General features: G+C 47.5%; 1 protein-coding gene across 7 annotated transcripts in view; it reads right to left on the reverse strand.

The window, feature by feature from the left end:
- LOC119965495 (protocadherin-1-like) overlaps positions 1 to 20,784 on the reverse strand; it is a 453,693-nt gene that overhangs the window by 396,572 nt on the left and 36,337 nt on the right. Inside the window, exon 3 of one of the 7 annotated variants that reach the window (XM_038796356.1) lies at positions 4,414 to 6,345. The exons of the other annotated variants lie outside the window; for them this stretch is intronic. Coding sequence (XP_038652284.1) covers positions 6,310 to 6,345 — 36 coding nt within the window. The 3' untranslated portion in view covers positions 4,414 to 6,309. Of the gene's footprint in view, positions 1 to 4,413; positions 6,346 to 20,784 lie in introns of those variants that run through there. 7 annotated transcript variants of the gene reach the window in all.

The raw sequence follows: 20,784 nt of genomic DNA on the forward strand, positions 1-20,784 counted from the left end.
ATCGAGTCTGCACCGACTCTTGGAGAGAGCACCCTACTTAAGCCCATTCCTCCACCCTAACCCCGCAACCCCTCCTAAACGTTTTGGAAACTAAGGGCAATTTAGCATTGCCAATCCACCTAACCTACACATCTTTGGACTGTGGGAGGAAACCGGAGCACCCGGAGGAAAGCCACGCAGACACGGGGAGTAAATGCAGACTCCACACAGACAATGACCCAAGTCGGGAATCGAACCTGGGACCCTGGAGCTACGAAACAACAGTGCTAACCACTGTGCTACTGTGCAGCCCACTGCTCGTTCGCTATTCTTTCAAAGGAGATGAGAGGCCAGATTGCTGCCTTCTGCATGATTCAGGAGCCTGACTGCCTCCACCACACCCAAATGCTCATTGTGTCTCAGCTCGCACGTGAACGTGGGCAAGTAATTCAATTTATGTTCTACAGAAAAATTAGGGATAGGCCACTCAACCCTTCAAACAGGCGTGGCTGTGTGGAGTTTCGGACAACAGCCGGGAGCAGCTGATTTCTCCCCCCCACCCCCCCCCCCCCCCCCCCCCCCCCCCCCCCCCCCCCCAGCCCTCCCCAGCGCAATGTGAAGATCAACAGCAACTGAAATTGGAAGAAGATGAAGAATCATCACAAACCTGAAACATTAACTCTGTTTCTCTCTCCACAGGTGCTGCCAGACTCTGTTTCTAGCACTTTGTTTTTATTTAAAATTATTTTCCTAAGAGAATCAGGAATCAGGAAGGTTCCTGGCTCTGCCCAGCTTCGGGAGAAAGCGCTCGTTAGAACAGGATTTTCACTGTGGGTAGACAAGTGTTAATCATCTCAACCATTTGAAGTATTCAGTAACTTGGAACAGCAAGCACTTGAAATTTTGTGTAAACACAAAATGGCGGCACGGTGGCACAATGGGTTAGCACTGCTGCCTCACAGCTCCAGGGACCCGGGTTCAATTCCGGCCTCGGGTGACTGTGTGGAATCTGTGCGTTCTCCTCCCACAGTCCAAAGATGTGCAGGTTCGGTGAATTGGTCATGATAAATTGCCCTTAGTGTCCAAAAGGTTAGGTGGGGTTACTGAGTTTTTAAAAATAAATTTAGAGTAGCCAATTATTTATCTCTTCCAATTAAGGGGCAATTTAGCGTGGCGAATCCACGTAAACAGCATATCTTTGGGTTGTGGGGGTGAAACCCACGCAGACATGAGGAGAATGTGCAAACTCCACATAGACAGTGATTCAGGGCCAGGATTTGAACCCAAGTCCCCAGTGCCACAGTCCCAGTGCTAACCACTGCGCCACATGCTGCCCCTTATGGGGATAGGATGGAGGTATGGGCTTAAGTCGGCTGCTCTTTCTAAGGGTCGGTGCAGACTCGATGGGCCGAATGGCCTCCTTCTGTAAATTTTATGATTCTATTCTGTGAAAATTACAGCATCCATCTGAGACCCAGGCCTGTTGATCAAGCAATGTTCTCAGACGTTTGTATCTCCTGCCCGATGGAAGAAGTTGGAAGAGTGAGTAAGCCGGGTGGGAGGGATCCTTGATTATGCTGCCCGCTTTCCCCAGGCAGCGGGAGGTGTAGATGGAGTCAATGGATGGGAGGCAGGTTTGTGTGATGGACTGGGCTGTGTTCACGACTCTCTGTAGTTTCTTATGGTCTGGTATTGATATATTGAACAGTCTAGACGATTGACACTTTTAGTGGGCGATAGTAAAAAAAGGAGTTTTTTGAAAGATGTGGGAAGTTCGCAATAAATGATTGATTCCTCAAAAGCAGGTTTTACATATTCTACTGTGACGAGACTTTGTTGCTTCTATATTTTATATTGTGGTCTGGTCTTTTGGGTTGGATTCAGGGCACGAGGAGGTCCTTTTGAACTTATCTTTCAAAAAGTTCCCCAACGGAGACTATGGTTCACAACATCACTTTGGCTGGGCTAACTCCACGAAAATTGCATGCCCATCCCCGCAATGGAACCGGCTAGTTGAGGGGGGGGGGGGGGGGGGGGGGGGGGGGCATCCCCGCAATGGAACCGCCAGTTGAGGGGGGGGGGCTCATATCTGAACCAGCCCGCACCCTTAAAAGGCAGTGCTAAAAATGGGGAGCCCTGGGAATGGGGAGGGGAATCCTGAAATCGGGACATGCTCGCCATTTCTAAAGGGTTCCCAAGCCACCTTGACTGGATGACGTTCAATCCTCTGTGTTTCCTGGCTTTGACAAAGAGTCATCGGACTCGAAACGTTCGCTCTTTTCTCTCCCTACAGATGCTGCCAGACCTGCTGAGATTTTCCAGCATTTTCTCTTTTGTTTCAGATTCCAGCATCCGCTTTTATCCAGTGTTTGTTCTCCGCCCGTTTACTCCAAAGACTTTTGGGCAGTTTAAAACAGGATTGTCACATGATGATAAAAGTGCCCAAAACAGAGTTGGCATCCTAATTTTTCCTTTTTCTCCCTACAGGAAGCATTGCCCCAACACCATTTCTGTATCTGGTGGAATTTTACAGTGCAGAAGGAGGCCATTCGGCACATCGGGTCTGCACCTGCCTTTTGAAAGAGCACCCTACCCAAGCCCACACTTCCACCCTATCCCCTTAACCCAGTAACCCCACTCAACCTTTTTTTTTGGACACTAAGGGCAATTGAGCATGGCCAACCCATCTAACCCGCACATCTTTGGACTGTGGGAGGAAACCGGAGCACCCAGAGGAAACCCACGCACACATGGGGAGAACGTGCAGATTCCGCACAGACAGTGGCCCAAGCCGGAATCGAACCTGGGACCCTGGAGCTGTGAAGCAACTGTGCTAACCACTGTGCTACCGTGCTGCCCCCACGGGCAGCAGTAATCAAAAATATAATGACTGCTTCAGTACTAACTGATCTGAGATCAAATTTGATTTCACCTAATATTTCAATTCCTCCAGTGACTGATTTTCAAACGTACTATTTGCCACCACGATTGGCACTCGAACTTAGTGCTTGCTACCTAACCCTCCCGTTAGCTGTTTCTGCCTTTCCCAAGCCTTATGAACCTCGACCTTCACACAGCAACAGGAATTTATACAATATACATTACCTTTATGCCACATTCTGGGCCACATTGTTCTTTCCCGATTGCTAACTTAAGACAACATGAATGGATAAGATTAGTAGGACACACATTCCTTGCGATACAGGCACATCATCCACCGTTTCTGAAGAAAGACTTGGCATTTAAACAGTTCAGTTGGTAGTATTCTCACCTTGGAGACAGAAGATTGTGGAGGCAAGTTCCACTCCAGATAGCTGTGAACGCCCAGTGCAGTAGTGAGGCAGTACTACATTGTCAGAGGTGCCATCTTGCAGACGAGATGTCAGACCAAAGTCCCATTTGCCCTTTCTGCTAGGCGTAAAAGATCCCACAGCTACTATTTTGAAGATTAGGAGAGATCGTCTTGGTGCCCTGACCAATTATTCATCCCTTAACCAATTTCAGTAAAAACAGGTTATCTGGGCATGATCACATTGCTATTGGTGGGAGCTTGCTCTGCACAAACTACCTGCCACATTTTCTCCATTAAAATAATGACTGCACTTTAACAGGGCTGCGTTGTCAGCTACGGTAAAGGTGCTGAATAAATGCAGCTCTTTCTTTTATGCAATGCTGCCTCTGCAGCTGCCACCTCCAGTCGGTGCCAGACGATTACTGGGGCGCAATGGGGAAGCCAGGCCCTGTTTAGGACTGGCACCTGGCACAGCTTCAAAATCCAAAGCCAAGAGTCGATTGGTTTTAACTGGGGCAGCAGAAAGATTGCAACAGTTGTCCTCAACATCTCAGGGTCGACAAATAAATAGCCAGCCTTTTGCCGCCGGAAAGTAGACTTTGGAGGTTAAATTGCGAGGGGCTCCACAGCCAAATAGCCCGCACACTTGCCTCAGCTGAAACAGGAAGGTCGATGCCCTTGATGTGGTGGGAGGCAGCAGATGACCCTGGAACCAGACTCCAGCGAGAATTGGTGGCGAAACATCGGGGTGGGGGGGGGGGGGGGGGATAACAGAGACCAGGGCAAATGTTATTACTGGATTGACTCAAAGGCAAATACTCGGCTCATCACGAGGCAAGAAATGGAGACAAAGCAAACCATTCCCATTATAGCAACTGTTTTCTAATCTTCCCCTTCATCTTCAGATATTGCTTGACACATTCATTGCATTATTAGCAGGATATGTATTGAGTCTGACACATTGACTCTATCGTTTTTGTTGAATCAGCTGGCATTACTGGTCTCCTCCATCATTCACCCTTATCCATATTCTTCGCGTAAGGTTAGGCCTGTGTACATTCAGCCGGCACAGCCACAATAGATTGAAGCATTAATAACTCTCCAATTGCGTTTTAAAATAAACTAACTCGAAGCAAATTACATAATTTCATCTGTCGCTTTTTATTTGAATGAGGAATCTAACGCGAGCATTTTCTACACCAATGCTGATACAACATTTCTCCCGGTCTTCAAAAAAACACCCCAGCACCTAAAAGCCAACTTAGGATAGGCTGAGAGGCAGTCACCTCCTCAAACATTTATCACCTCCGGTAAGAGGCTGGCCGTAAACCATGTTATGCCTTTATGTAGCGCCTTTAACATCCCAAGGCACTTGACAGGATTGTCAGAACAATTTGACACCAAGCCACATAAGGATATATTCAGGAGGTAGGTTTTAAGGAGAATGAGATGGAGAGGTATCTAACTGATAGGCCCAACCCCTGATTAAGTGCGAGGAACTTCCTCACTGCACTGTCCCGGCTCCGAGATTACGAGGGCGAGGTTTCATTTTGCTGACTTTGCAAAGGCTGTTCAGTGATCACATGACGCAATCGGCCAGCCTCTGGCAGCTACAGGCCCCCGTAGTTTTTCTCTGGCCTGGTGGGTGGGTCACTCTGACTCTGCTCTTTCTCATTACCTGACTTTTCAAAGATTGCGTTAGTGTGTGTGCTTGAGTTAGGTTTTTGTTTTGGATTCATTCACGGGATGTGGGCTACGCTGGCTGGGCCAGCATTTACTGCCCATCCCTAAGTGCGCTGGAGAAGGTGGTGGTGGTGAGCTGCATTCTTGAACCGCCGCAGTCCATGTGGCGTATGTACACCCATAGTGCTGTTGGGGGGGGGGGGGGGGGCTGTGGGCCAAAAATATCACAAACGTTTGTTTAATATGGCACAGCCATCAATTAAATAAAAACAATCAGGTCGTTGCACAGCATGATCCCAAATGGTGTCAACTTGGCTGACCAGCACCAAAGTTGGTATTACAGAATTATATCATTCAAGTTCAGAATAGGGAGGGGAGAGGTGGAAACAAATGGGATAAAACTTCTTCTCCTGATGGCTGTTCCTTCAGAAAAGATGGCGAGGAGCATGATTGTCTATGATGCCTGTCACAGTCTAATAGGCCAACACTTGGCGTTCACTGGGAGTTACGAACGTCCACTCATGCTTTGGGACGGTGCCCCAGTTAAGAGTCGGCGCCTTCGGTAAAGTGAACGTAACCTGAATTTCAGAAAAGATCCACACATGACAAACAGAGCACATCATCGGAGTTGATTGAGGAAAACAAAATTGGAACAAAGTTACCCCATTGCCCTCAGAGACTGTAAACACAAAGATCTTTGTTCGGACAATCGAGCCTGAAGTTGGGAAGAATCAAGGCAAAGAAAGTTCAAACAAATGTATTTGACTGAGATCTCTTTTAACATTATGAAGGTGTTTGATAGACATGGAGGAGATTGTGTGTGTGTGTGTGTGTGGGGGGGGGGGGGGGGGGCAGTAAAGATGAGAGATTAATTTTCGGGCAAGTTGCTGATAAATTCTACAGGAGTTCAGAGGAAAGTTCCTTACCAGAGAATGGTGAGAATGCGGAACTCGCTACCACAGGGAGTGGTTGAGGTGAACTGTCTGAATTTATTTGAGGGAAAGCTGGATGAGCTCATGAGAAAGAAAGGAATGGGAGATTACGTTGATGGGATTCAATGAGGAAATGGGAGGAGATTTGTGTGGAGCATAAACGCCCGACATGGACCAGATGGGCCGACGGGCCTGTTTCTGTGCTGCAGCCTCAATGTAGTTCTATGCTTGTGCATTGCTCAGCAGTCATACATCCTGGTCATTTCAGTAGAACCGTCAATTCTCCCAGAGCTGCCAAGAGGGCCCCCAGTTTTCCATCGATCTCTTTAATTGGGTTTCCATTCTTCCCCTCGCTTGCAGCATCAATCTCTCGATTCCCGTGAGCCGCTCCTTCTGCTTTAGTTACTTTCCGTTTCCCTTCAGTCAGACTTGGCTTGTGGTCAGGAACATCCTTACCTCCTGTGGGTGAAACGACTGGGTTTTGATACTGAAGGAAACACATTCAACACCAGCTTCCACACCTCAAACCCTCAGGCTACCCTTTAAAACCGCCCCCTCCTCACCTTCGCCCTCTCAGGAGTGACCTGAAACCAATGGTCACTTCTACTCTCTCAGCTGGATCTAAGCGACCCCGTGGCGCTATTCCAAAGAAATTCAGGGGAGAGCTCACCAATATCCCGGCCAACATCATTAAAAAAAACTCATCATGGTGTATGGGTGCTTGCTGTGCACAAATTGGATGCTGTGTTTTGTGAATTATCGCAGTGACTATAATTCAGAACGACTTAATTGACCAGAAAGTGCTGGACTGTGAGGCCGTGAGAGGCGCTATATAAATGAAAGTTCTTCCTTTCCCGCTTTCAGGTTGGGGGGGGTGGATTAAAACAACATTGTCCATTTTAAGGACACGAGGAAAGAGTTGCTGAGTTGAACAAGTGTCATATCGTTTAAAAAAAAAAGCTCTGTCTAAACCAATTTACAAACCAGCAGAGAAATTCAAACATGATTTTAGAATGATTGGCATCTGATGCTAAACATGTAGGAGTTAGTTTGAACCTCACAGAGCTGTAGAACTTTGCGTGGATTCTGTGTGGGACGAGGTAGGGGGATCTTGCAGAGTGAGCGCAGACATAATGGGCCAAATAACCTCCTTCTGCACTGTAAAGATTCTGCGATTGCTACCCAACGACCCTGCCGTATTGTGTGGACACGATCAGCCCTCACTGTTTTCTTCCCTCCTGTCTGTTATCTCACCTCACTAAAGCCTTCAATTCTCCAGGACTGTCCTGGAGCCTTCTCCTGCAAACTGCTTCAAACAAACTCCGGGAGAAAAGTCATGTTAGTTTCTGAGTTTTATTGGACATATGGGAATTAAAGACTGTTCGGCTGGGCAGGACAATTGGAGAAATGTTGACACTAACGCCGGGAATAACCTCCAATCAGAGTTGGCAAGTCGGATCACTGGCCAAGGTGGTTCGATGACTCTGACTGGCATCACCTCCAAAGACAATGGGGTGAGAGATGAGCAGCTGGGTGCAGTGACGGGTAGTGTCCTTCTAAACCTACCCCAGAACAATGAGTTAGCACCTTCAGAGGGGGTGTGGGGCGGGTGTTGTACGGGAGAGGGTGGGAAGAAGAGTTGGAAAATAAAAATTCACAGTGGACACAAACAAAAGGGTACTTTAAACTTCCACAGCGCTCCACTCCCATTCCCTTTATAATGACTGGAACAGAGACCTGGATTTACAAAGACGTGCAGGTTAGGCGAATTGGCCATGCTAAATTGCCCTTAGTGTCCAAAAAGGATAGGAGGGGTTATTGGGTTACGGGGATAGGGTGAAAGTGAGGGTTTAAGTGGGTCGGTGCAGACTCGATGGGCCAAATGGCCTCCTTCTGCACAGTATGTCCTATGTTCTATGACAGTGACCCAGGGCTGGGATTCAAACCCGGGTCCTCAGCTCCGTAGTCCCACTGCGCCACTGTGCTGTCCTCTCTTCAGCTATGATGACCCACACAGTCGAACAGCTCACTGCCCAGGCTCACCGATAAACAGCACTTGGCAAGGTCCTGGAGAATGTTGAAGTCTGACACTTTAGGATTCTTTAGGGTGTCACACAATCAGTTTTTTAAAAAAGGCCAACCATTGCTCTCATGAACTAGTCGACCTGTCAGGATTGAGTCAGCAGTTTTTCTTTATTCGTTCGGGGGATGTGGGCATCGCTGTTGCTGGGTCAGCATTTGTTGCCCATCCCTCATTGCCCGTGAATTGAGTGACGACCATTTCAGTGGGGGGCAGTTAATAGGCAGCCACGTTGCTGTGGGTCTGAAGTTACCTGTGGGCCAGACCGGGTTCGGACTGCTCGCTCTACTTGGCTTTTTGGCCACTGAATTTGGTTGTTTTAAAAAGCAGAGGGCAGGTTAGCACTTAACAACAGAGTCTCCGACAATGCATACTGGCACAGGAAATGCACTGGCGTATGAAATTACATACAGCCGTGACAACTGCAGTCCGGACGCAGTCTGTGACAGATATGCAAATCCTGCTCCCAGCATCCGCACTGTGTCAAGTAGCGATAACACGTCTAGGAGGGAAAGGTTTATAGGTTTTATTAATTCTCTGGGTCTAAACTCATACTTTCCTCAATCAGTGGTTGAATTAAATTTCACAGCTGAATGGGAGTTTCGACACAGTCATTTCCCTCCTCATCTCCTCCACAATGGTTAATAAAATCCTTTAAGCCCCACCAGAGGCTGGCTATCCACGTATCTCGCCACATTTGAATGGCCTACAGTAATCCTGGCTCTGCCATGTACATAGGGATAATTCAGGACAGTGCACTCGTTTCGAATTCTCCAATTCAGGACACTCGTGCAAAACGCTTTCTTCCACAACTTCTGCAGGCCACCTGAAAGGGGTGACCAATGTAGAATAGAGTGCAAATAGGTTCCTCTGTCTTGGCTATGATCTGATGGCCACCGTATTCACTCCTCCAGTCAACCAACACCATAAAATGACTTCCATTTCCAGAAGGAATGAGAGTTGAAGTTTCCCACAAAGGAGAATTCTTTAATCCGTACGCATGCAGTAAACCTGGACACTTTCATTTTATTTTCCTCCCCCCTGTCCTTTTATTCCCCATTCCACACCCCCCCAGCCCTGACCATAATCTCCAAAAATAGGGGCTACTTTCCAGTGGCTGGCTTCAAGGTTCTCGAGTACCTTGTCCGCGTGCTCTTTGGTTGTGGGCCTGGACAGTGAGCCGTTTGGCTACATGGGTCATCACAGCTGAATAGAGTGGTAGGTGTACCCTCCATTCACTGCTGTCCCCTTACTAGCAGGATTCACTGGTCAGGGGTGGACACCGGAATTGGAGCAGTGTCGGTATCTCGGAGGATTGGAGAACTGGGAGAGATTACAATAATAGCTTACTGTCACAAGTGGGCTTCAACAAAGTTACTGTGAAAATCCCCGAGTCGCCACATTCCGGCTCCTATTCGGGGAGGCTGGTACGGGAATTGAACCCGCGCTGCTGGTCCTGTTCTGCAGTACAAACCAGCTGTCTTAGCCCACTGTGCTAAACCAGCCCCTGGAGATATGGAGATAAAGAGTTAAGCAGAGACATTTTCTCTCTCTCCGAGCATGAAAGCTACTGTTGTGGGCAGACTGTGTAACTACACGGAAATAATGGCGATGCGAAGGAGGTACTGGGTGAGTGCCAACATGAGTCAGCACCTTTGGGAAAGGAAGGAATAAATCTGGGATCAAATCCAGGATCTTGCTGATAATATTGCTGAACTGTTGGTCGGGGGAATTTAATGCTCTCCATTTTTTGAATGGACAGCTGGACATCTGAAAGCTCCTGCTCTCGTGCTGGGCCGATGTTGCGGGGCCTGTTTACAATGTCTGGCTGGAATTCATAATCTCCAGTCCAGGAGGCAGCCCTGCACACGTGTGAGGCTCAGGACAGCCCCCGCACCAGCAGAATTTCTTCCGAAGGGAAAATGTTTTGTGGGTGCAGTTAGCAATGTCCATGCCGCACAAACATTTCAAATCAACTGCGGAAAAAAAGACACAGGAGATTTTTTGAAAAGCCTCATTCAGCCCGATTTAACAATAGCTCAGGGAACACATTCCCAAGATGAATGAAGTTCGGCCAGCAATGGGAGGGCCAAGAAAACTGGGGAAGGACAAAAGGCAGGAGTGGATCAACACGGATGTCGCAAAGACTGTTCAGCTGGAGGACGTTGTTATGGGCCAGGGTTTAGAGAACCCCAAAGTGTATCATGGAGTTCACCTGACCCACAACTTTTACTAGATTGTGGTATGGGGAGCACACGGCCCACTCTACAGGTGTGGTACAGCAGAAATGGAAAAGTAATTTTTAAAGCAAAACAATGTTTATTCTATGAACTCTTTTTAAAACATACAGTGGACATCTTAGCAACCATCATGTCAAATACAACCCACAAAGAATACAACACTAAGTAATCCTTTAAGCTTTCCTTTCAAACATCCACAAGACTTAAAAACCTTTTACCAGAAGCACATCAGGTTAAAGTCACTACTGTTATTAGTTTTAAATCACCAGGATCGATTTACAGTCTTTAGATTACAGAGAGAGATTCATATACACCTTCTGGCTGTGACTGCAGCTATCCAGCTCTGAAAACGAAACTAAAACACACCCTGCAGCAAACAGCCTAAAACAAAAGTAAAATGCTGACAGACAGCCCAGCTCCACCCACTCTCTGACATCACTGCAGTAATAAACACGCATTTCTTAAAGGTACTCTCACATGACAAGGTGACAGAGATAGAGGCAAGTGAGGGCACGATAACAAGGTGAGGATTTTAAAACAAGATCTCAGGATTTTAAGGTTAAACTCCCTGGATACTGATGTGAGCAGCCGGGGAGGAAAAACATATTGGGCATTTTAATTTTCAGGAAGTGGTTTTGTTGCGATGACACTGGATCTGGGAAAATTCCTGGCCAACTGGGTGGAGGGGCGGGAGATGGCTGCCATGCGGCGAAACCTCCAGGGATAACTCGAACTCGAGTTGGCGACTATAGCTTTACCCCCCCCCCCCCCCCCCGTCCCGCTGTGGCATTTCACGGCTCAGGCACCATCAAGTCATCCCCCTGGGGGAAGGTTCCATAGCGCTTCAGACTGGGTATGGGGTCAGCTATCCAGACACCTCTGTATCAGCTCGCGGCCTTCAGCTCTGGAATTGTCTCCCAATTGTCTCTTATTGACGAGAGTTTTAGTCGTGCAGTGGTGCAGTGTTACAGACCACCGATCTCTCCTTGGGGAAGTGCACTGGACGGCTGGGGAAAATGACTGACAAAGTCTGGGGCTGGTAACACTGCTTTCGCTAGGATTGCTGAAAAGTACAATGGCAATCTGGAATTTTAACATTTAGTCCAATTAGAATCTTTCTTTTTCTCAATGCAGGACACGTGTGGAGGTCGTCAACCCAGTCTGTTCAGTGTCTGGGTGAAGTCCTGCCGCTTAAAGTAATTGGACGTCACGAATTGTTGAACTTTGGAATAATTCAGCACAGAAGGAGGCAATTCAACCCATTGTGGTTGTGATAGCTCTTTGGAAGAGGTCTCCAATTAGTCCCATTCCACTGTGCTTTCCCCAGAGCCCTTCAATTTTCATTTAATCAAGTACTTATCCAATTTCCTTCTGAAAGTTATCATTGTAGCTGCTTCCACCAGCATTTCACAGTCCAGTCCAGCCCCTAGCCTGTCACTCTGCAATTCTTTCCTCATCTCACCTCTAGTTGATTTGCCAATTTACTTTTAATCTGTGTCCTCTGCTTAGCAATCCTGAAATTAGACACATCTTATTTACTATATCAAAAACCAGCATGATTTTGAACATCTCGTACCAAATCTCCTTTAACCTTTGTTCTCAAAGGGCAACACCTCAGTTCTCCAGTCTCCCCATGGAACTGTTGTAATTTGTTGTTACAAATTAAACATTAGTCAACAGGAGAGGTTAAATGAACTTGGTTTGCTCTCACTGGAACAAAGGAGGTTGAGGGGCGACCTGATAGGGGTCTATAAAATTATTAGGGGCACAGACAGAGTGAATAGTCAGAGGCTTTTTCCCACGGTAGAGGGGTCAATTACTAGGGGGCATAGGTTTAGAGGAGATGGATGAGGCAAGTTTTTTACACAGACAGTAGTGGGTGCCTGCAACTCGCTGCCGGAGGGGATGGTGGAAGCAGGGATGATAGTGACGTTTAAGGGGCATCTTGACAAATACATGGATAGGATGGGAATAGAGGGATAGGGACCCAGGAAGTGTAGAAGATTTTAGTTTAGTCAGGCAGCATGGTCGGCACGGGCTTGGAGGGCCGAAGGGCCTATTCCTGTGAAGTACGTTTCTGCGTTCTTTGTGACATACATAGGAAATAGAAGCTATTCGGCCCTTCAAGCCTGCTACACCATTCATTATGATCATGGCTGATCGTAAAGTTCAAAACCCTCATCCCGCCTTCCCCCATATCTCTTGATTCCTTTAGTCCCAAGCACTATATCTAATTCTTTCCTGAAATTACACAATGTTTTGGCCTCAACTACTTTCTGTGGGAGTGAATTCCACAGATTCCCCGCTCTCTGGGTGAAGAAATTTCTCCTCACCTCAGTCCTAAAAGGTTTACCCCTTATCCTCAAACTATGACCCCTAGTTCTGGACTCCCCCACCATCGGGAACATTCTTTCTGAATCTACCCTGTCTAATCCTGTTAGAATATTATAAGTTTCTATGAGATCCCCTCTCACTTGTCTAAACTCCAATGAATATAATCCTAACCGACTTAGTCTCATCTCATATGACAGTCCCGCCATCTCAGGAATCAGCCTGGTAAACCTTTGCTGCGCTCCCTCCATAGCAAGAACATCCTTCCTCAGATAAGGACACCATAACTGCGCACATTAACATGATCTTGTAAGTACGCAACACAGAGACAACAAGCCAAATGACGTCTTCCTGCGCTCTAACCATTTCATGCTAATTGAACTCTCTCAGCCCTGGTGCCATTACAGTAAATCTTTTTTTTAAATTTAGAGTACCCAATTCATTTTTTCCAATTAAGGGGCAATCTAGCATGGCCAATCCACCTACCCTGCGCATCTTTGGGATGTGGGGGCGAGACCCACGCAGACACGGGGAGAATGTGAAAACTCCACACGGACAGTGACCTGGGTCCGGGAGTGAAACCGGGTCCTCGGCGCCGAGAGCAGCAGTGCTAACCACTGTGTCACCGTACCGCCATCCATCACAGTAAACCGCTTCTGTTCCCTCTTCAAGCTTTCTAAAGAGTGGTTTTCAGTATTCTTGCCCAGCTGGTGCCTAACAAGTGTTCCAGAAAGGTTTTACATAACTTCCTCATATGAGATCGAAAGCATCACTCAGCATTGAGTCAGCTCAGATGAGATTTAATTTCCCCGCGACATATTGGCACCCGTACACCAACCAATACCAGGGACAAGGCTGCATACCTGCACACTCATCACACATTGTGGTGTAAATCATGCGCAACAGCCCTCCATTCAGAGATTCAAGTTAAATTGCTTGACTCACTCTAGTGGAAATTGTTCAGACAATGTGAAAGCCTTTGACAAACATTGCTTCTTCAGTTGAGCTTATACTTAACATAAGAATAAAAGCAATCTATACCTAGTTAGAAATCCATTCTAACAGTGGCGTTACTTAAAAAAATGTGCAAAGCTTTTCAGATATTGGAGACAGCCATTTTCTGATGAACACATAAACAACTGGTTCTATTTGCTGAGCTCAAATAGAAGAAACTCAACTAATGAGCTATTTACCATTTTCTCAGTTCATATTTTAACAGATAGAATGCAGATGGTCGCTAATCAATCCCATGTGTCAGCAAGAAATACTCCACGTGGTTTGAGTCTGAAATTTTTCTGTTTAAAAAGGGGAAAGGCATGGTCACTCATGAGGCGGTTTTAAAGCTGTTATCAGCCATGCTCTGGCCTTGTAAGCTGTGTGTGAAAAATTGCCAACTCTTCATTGACATATTCCTGGAGGTTTCGTCGCATGTCCTCCTACTTCCAATCAACTCATATCCACCATCGACTATCCAACATGCCCATCGTCATGGCATCCCCTCCCCCAAACTGAGAAACCAACAAGTTCCTCATTACCCGATTGGATGAATCTCAGTTATCAGCCACACAATCCGCCTGCTCCCATTGAAAACATTTCTAGAATAACGAAAAGTCAAGGCGTTACGGTGGCGCAGTGGTTAGCACTGCTGCCTCACACCGCCGAGAACCCGGGTTCGATCCTGGCCCCGGGTCACTGTCCGTGTGGAGTTTGCACATTCTCTCAATGTCTGTGTGGGTCCCACCCCCCACAACCCAAAAAGGTGTGCGGGGTAGGGGGATTGGCCACGCTAAATTGCCCCTTAATTGGAAAAATTTGAAAAAAGAATAACAAAAAGCCTTAAAGAAAATTAAAGAGAACATCAGTTTTAATCTCCTCTTTCTTCCACCATTGCCTTTCTCTTCAGTTTGCTCACAGCGGTATACTCGAGATTAAACTTAAGGTCCCTCCCAGAAATTGTGGGCCAATTCTGAAGGATGGGCTATCCCATATTGCTGACAGAGCCTCTGGGCCCAGTGCTTGGGAGCACCTGCCTTTCAACTGGAAACCTCCTTCTCCTAGTTCAGCTTCTATTCTCACTCCCATCATTCTATAACAGGGCCATAACTTCTAGCCACGGTGTAACCACTGGCCTGTGCCAAATTCCCCCCTGCCTCTCTTCCCCAACATTCCAGACTCAGGATGGATGAGGTCCAGGCAGCGTAGCAGGTCCCCGTGTTGGGAGTCTAAAAGAATCGGAGCGAAGGAGCACTCCTCTTTTCTGACCGCACTAACTGCTGCAAAGCAGATGAGTTTAAAAGTCCAATTGAAAATAATAGGCCAGGGAGATCATTCTGGGTCTTTAATATAGTTACATTGAAGTTAGAAGTGGTTTTATTCCTTCTAACTTTTTCAGAGTAACTATTAGCATAACAATGGCAGGACCGTCTGATGTTGGTGCTTTGAATCGCTTTCCCGGATGGTTGCCAGTCCAGCGTAATTGTCCCCGGGACGGTGGGGGGGGGGGGGGGGGTGGTGGTGAAGGTGGAAGATAGTCCGTGTTACAATTGCCAGGTAAAGGCTTCCCTGGGGACGGCCAAGAGCGAGTTCCCAGCACATCTTTGGGTGACCCCCCCCCCAAATGGATACCGGCCTGTATATATTTCAGGTGAAAGCCAGTCCCAAATGTTTCCTTTCCCTTTGGGTAACTCATTAGCTGACATCTGTCAAAGATGGGTTAAATATTTCTCCCCGATGACTCTTTAGAGTGCCTACTGATGCAATTATACTGACCCATTCAACCCACCAGTCTTTTAACTTCATTGCTGCTCGCTGTTGAATTGCATATCTCCCAAATCTTCCTGACCCTTTACTCACATCCACTGCATCTTTTCTATTTCTTTTTGAGATGGCACCTTTGTTACATTCCTGCACCGTAACAAACTTTCACATTTCATAGATTCCTGGTGGATGGCATGGTGGCACAGTGGTTAGCACTGCTGAGGTGGTTAAATTCCCAGTTTGGGTGGAGTTTGCATGTTCTCCACGTGTCTGGGTAGGTTTCCTCCCAGTTCAAAGGTGAGGTGGATTGGCCATGATGTGCGGGGTTAAGGGGATAGGGAGGGGCTGAGGTACAGTGCTCATTTGGAGGGTCAGTACAGACTTTAAATTTTTTTTAGAGTACCCAATTAATTTTTTCCAATTAAGGGGCAATTTAGCGTGGCCAATTGCATCTTTTTGGGTTGTGGGGGCGAAACCCACACAGACACGGGGCGAATGTGCAACTTCACACGGAAGTGACCCAGAGCCGGGATCGAACCTGGGACCTCAGCGCCGTGAGGCAGCTATGCTAACCACTAGGCCACCGTGCCGCCCTGAGCCATCATTTCTTTGCTTGACCTCCTGGAGGTTTGGCCTGTCATTGTCAAGGGGCCCTTGACTGAATCCACCATTCCACTTAGCAGCACGAAGAATTGGGAGAGACAGCTGCAGGATGAGGAGGATCTCTGTGTGGATTAAACACTAATGTACTAATTATAAAAGGCACAGTGAGCAGGTCTTCCACAGCCAAGCTTGCTTTAAAATTAAAATTAGATGAGCAACACACTGGTAGAGGGGAGGATCGACAATGCTTTCAATCTCGTCTGATCTCCATTTCAGGCGCTGCTGTGTGCCACACAACTCAGGCAATGGTTAAGTCCCGATCAGAGATTAGCTTGGTGTTGGCACAGATCGACTGAAAGCATATCAGGACAAAAGTGGAGGGCGGGCCAATAGAATGTTCACTGCTGATCATTTTTGTGAACATTTTATTCAGGAATTGAGCCAAGAATAACCATTCAGGAGGGAATGCTAATTTTAGGACAACACTCAAATTGCGGTGAATAGACTGCTCTGTGCTAACCTTTCCCAGTTGAGGAAATCCGACATTGCTGGGATTTTTACAAACTAAAGAGTTCAAAGGGTGACACAACCCAATTGGGTGGGTGGAGTTCAGACACACTTCACCCACAATTGAACTGCGGAACAGGCTTGAGGGGGTGAAATAATCTGTTTACCCTCGTTCTGGCAGGTAAGAGTTCAATATTTCTCGAGGTATTCGCAACAAGTTCGCTTTGAGCACCGAGTATTTGTGAGGAATGAGGAGAGGAATGAAGGACACCTTCTAGAACGTGCGTCAACCAACTTAAAGGTTGGTGCGTGCTGGCATCGAATTCCAACGTCTCCAGACTTTCTGAAGTTGCTGGCAGCAACAAAGTGATCCGATATCCTGGACAGGATGCTCCGTCCCTCCCCACCCATTTTCCAGCACGGCGTGCTCCGCCGGCAGAGGGATTCTCCGTCCTGGCAGCCGGCCAATGGGGTTTCCCATTGTGGGCGCCCCGCGCCGTCGGGAAATCCGCGGGTGTGAGTGCGCTGCCGGCAAAGCGGAGGATCCCGCCGATGGAGAATCCAACCCGTTAGGTCACCGACTGCCAGGGAACATGCATCCTGGGCTGGTTTAGCTCACTCGGCTAAATCGCTGGCTTTTAAAGCAGACCAAGCAGGCCAGCAGCACGGTTCGATTCCTGTACCAGCCTCCCCGGACAGGCGCCGGAAAGTGGCGACTAGGGGCTTTTCACAGTAACTTCATTGAAGCCTACTCGTGACAATAAGCGGTTTTCATTTTTCATTTTCATCCCCTGGTGTCAGTCTCAGTAGCTGTGACATGCGTATTTTCTCATTGTTACTGACTGCACAAGAGCCATGTACCAGGAACTGGTGATGTCGACACTGGGCGATCAGCTCGGTGTAGCTGGTATCTCAGTTGGCCAACACTGAGTTTAGGAACTCGGTGCTGTGATATGTTTCTCCAATTTGCCACAGTCCTCAGTCAAGTGGGAAGCCAGAGTGGACCGGAGAGAGATTCTCCAATCCCACTACTGGGAATGGGAGATTTGGCCGAGTGCCAAATTCTCCGTCCTCCCTGGCAAAGTGGTATCACTTAGTCAATAATCCAAAAACCTCGGCTAATGCTCATGTGTGTGTGTGGGGGGGGGGGGGCAAAACCCACGCAAACACGGGCAGAATGTGCAAACTCCACACGGACTGTGACCCAGAGCCGGAATCGAGCCTGGACCTCGGCGCCGTGAGGTCGCAGTGCTAACCCACTGCGCCACCGTGCTGCCCTTTCAACAACTATCTTAATGGATAGAATCATAAGTTACAAGAGGTGACCATTCGGCCTCACTACGCCTGTGCAAAGTCTTTGGATGAGTTATGCCGGAGGGTTACACTTTTACAGCACATAAAAAGGCCCTTCAGCCCACCGTGTCTGTGCGGGCCATCAAGCACCTATCTACTCTAATCCCATTTTCCAGCACTTGCTCCATAGTTTTGTATGTTCTGACATCTCAGGTGCTCAACTAAATGCTTCTTAAATGTTGCAAAAGTTCCCGCCTCCAGCAACCTTTCAGACAGCGAGTTCCAAATTCTAGCCACCCTCTGGGGGAAAATGTGTCCTCTGTGAACCTCCTGCCCATGACCTTAAATCTTTGCCCCCAGATTAAGGGCCCCTCTACTCAGGGGAAAGGTTTCCTCCGATCCACCCCATCTATGTCTTTCGTAGATTTGTCCACCTCATTCAGGTCCTCCCTCGGCCTTCTGTGCTGGAAGGAAGCCAACCCCTTTCGGAATTTAGACCCACTCCCAAATTGCTGATGTCATTTTTAAACCCGAGATTCTTGCAAACTGAACTAGGCTCAATCAATAAGCTATTTTCGGGCAGCACGGTGGCCAAGTGGTTAGCATAACCGCCTCACAGCGCTGAGGTCCCAGGTTCGATCCCGGCTCTGGGTCACTGTCTGTGTGGAGTTTGCACATTCTCCCCGTGTCTGCGTGGGTTTCGCCCCCACAACCCAAAAATGTGCAGAGTAGGTGGATTGGCCATGCTAAATTGCCCCTTAATTGGAAAAAATAATTGGGTAATCTAAATTTATTAAAAAAAAAGCTATTTTCACAGTGCGGCACGGGTGCACAGTGGCTAGCACTACTGCCACACAGCGCTAGGGTCCCAGGTTCAAATCCCGGCTTGGGTCACTGTCTGTGCGGAGTCTGCACGTTCTCCCCATGTCTGCGTGGGTTTCCTCCGGGTGCTCCAGTTTCCTCCCACGGTTTTGCATCTTTCTCGCAAAACTTCCTGACTTTTGTACTCCGGCCTCTTTGCATTGAAGGCCAACATTCCAGTTGCCTTGCTAATTACTTACAGTACATGCAGGCTAGCTTTCTGTATTTCATTTGGGAGGACACAGATTCCTCTGTACCGCAGCATTCTGCAGTCCCTCGCCATCTGCATGTCCTGAAAAAAACCCCAGCACCCCAGGAGGAATCAAAAATGCAGCAGTACCCGTTTGAGCCAGTAGAGGGAGCCCAACTGCTTAGGCAACAACAAAGAACCTGAATTTATCTAGTGCCTTTCATGACCTCACGTCCCAAAGTGCCTCACAATAAATTAAGTAATGTTTTAAGTCTACTTGTTGTTGTAAAGTAGAAAACACGACAGCTGGTTTGCGCTGAGCAAGATCTCTCAGACAGCAATGTGGTAATAGCCACATAATCTGATTCAATTATGTCCTTTGAGGGTTAAGTATTGGCCAGGGCATTGGGGGGGACTGGTGAGGCCACACCTGGAGTATTGTGAGCAGTTTGGGCCTCCTTATCTGAGGAAGGATGTTTTTTCTCGAGAGGGAGTGCAGTGAAGGTTTACCCGGCTGATTCCTGATTGAGTTGGTTAGGATCGTAATCGCTGGAGTTCATAAAAATGGGGACGGCGGGATCTGAAAGATATTTATAAAATTCGAACAGGACAGGATAGGTTGATGCAGGAAGGATGTTCCCGATGGTGGGCGGCTCCAGAACCATGGGTCATAATCTGAAGATACATGATTGACCGTTTAGGACAGAGATGAGGAGAAATGTCTTCACCCAGAGAGTGGTCGGTCTGTGGAACTCACTACCACAGAAAGCAGTTGAGGTCAAAACATTTGTATGTTTTCAAGAAGCAGTTAGATATAGCACTTAGGGTGAAGTGGATCAAAGGATGTGGGGGAAAGCGGGATTAGGCCATTGAATTGGATGATCAGCCATGATCATAATGAATAGCAGAGCGGGCCTGAAGGGCCGAATGGCCTCCTTCTCCTCTTATCTTCAATATTTCTATCTGCATGGGTTTCCTCCGGGTGCTCCGGTTTCCTCCCAGTCCAAAGATGTGCAGGTTAGGTGGGGTTACGGGACAGGGTGGGGGAGTAGGCCTAGGTCGGGGGCTGTTTCGGAGGGTCGGTGCAGAATCGATGGGTTGAATGGCCTCCTTCTGCACGGTTGGGGAAAGATCCCACAGCACTTTTTCAAAGAAGAGTAAGGGCTCATTCCCTGATGTCCTGGCAAATATTTACCCTTTAATCAACATTATCTGGTAATTACCACATCACAGATGTGAAATCTTGCTGTGTGCAAATTGCTGATCATGTTTCCTACATTACAACAATGACGACACTTCAAAAGTGCTTCAATGGTGGGCAGCACGTTGGCACAAGTGGTTAGCCCTGCAGCCTCATGGTGCTGAGGTCCCAGGTTCGATCCCGACTCTGGGTCACTGTCCGTGTGGAGTTTGCACATTCTCCCCGTGTCTGCGTGGGTTTCACCCCCACAACCCAAAGATGTGCAGGGTAGGTGGATTGGCCACGCTAAATTGCCCCTTAATTGGAAAAAATGAATTTGGGTACTCTAAATTTATATATTTTAAAAAATGTTTTAAAAAAGTACTTCAATGGCTGTGAAGTACTGTGGGTTGAAGTTGTGAAAGGTGCTGTATAAAGGCATGTTTCCAACTTTCTCTATTTTCACACTCTCCCATCTTACTTTGCTCTGGCTTCTATGTGGTCACCCTGCTTACTCATATTATCTTATGTTGACTGAGAGAGAGAGTCTAGAGAGAAAGAATGAAAAAGTCACTGTGAATGAGGGATGAGATGATCACTTCTGGGTCTAACTGTATTGGGTGTGGGTTCCACATGCCAACAGACACATTAGGCGGAATGTTCAGAAAAAAAGCGAGGCGAGAGTGGGAAAATTAACACAACAATATGAACGTCAAAATCCTTGTTTCCCATTTTAGTGCAGGATCACTTTAGTGTGTCTGTGTAAAACTGCCTTGGCCAGGATTTCAAAGCAGACGTGGACCCATCAGCATCGACAGGGTTACGACTACAGATATTGAGAGAGGTGCCGCACCAA

Source organism: Scyliorhinus canicula, chromosome 4 (assembly GCF_902713615.1).
Source record: "Scyliorhinus canicula chromosome 4, sScyCan1.1, whole genome shotgun sequence".
NCBI lineage: Eukaryota > Metazoa > Chordata > Chondrichthyes > Carcharhiniformes > Scyliorhinidae > Scyliorhinus > Scyliorhinus canicula.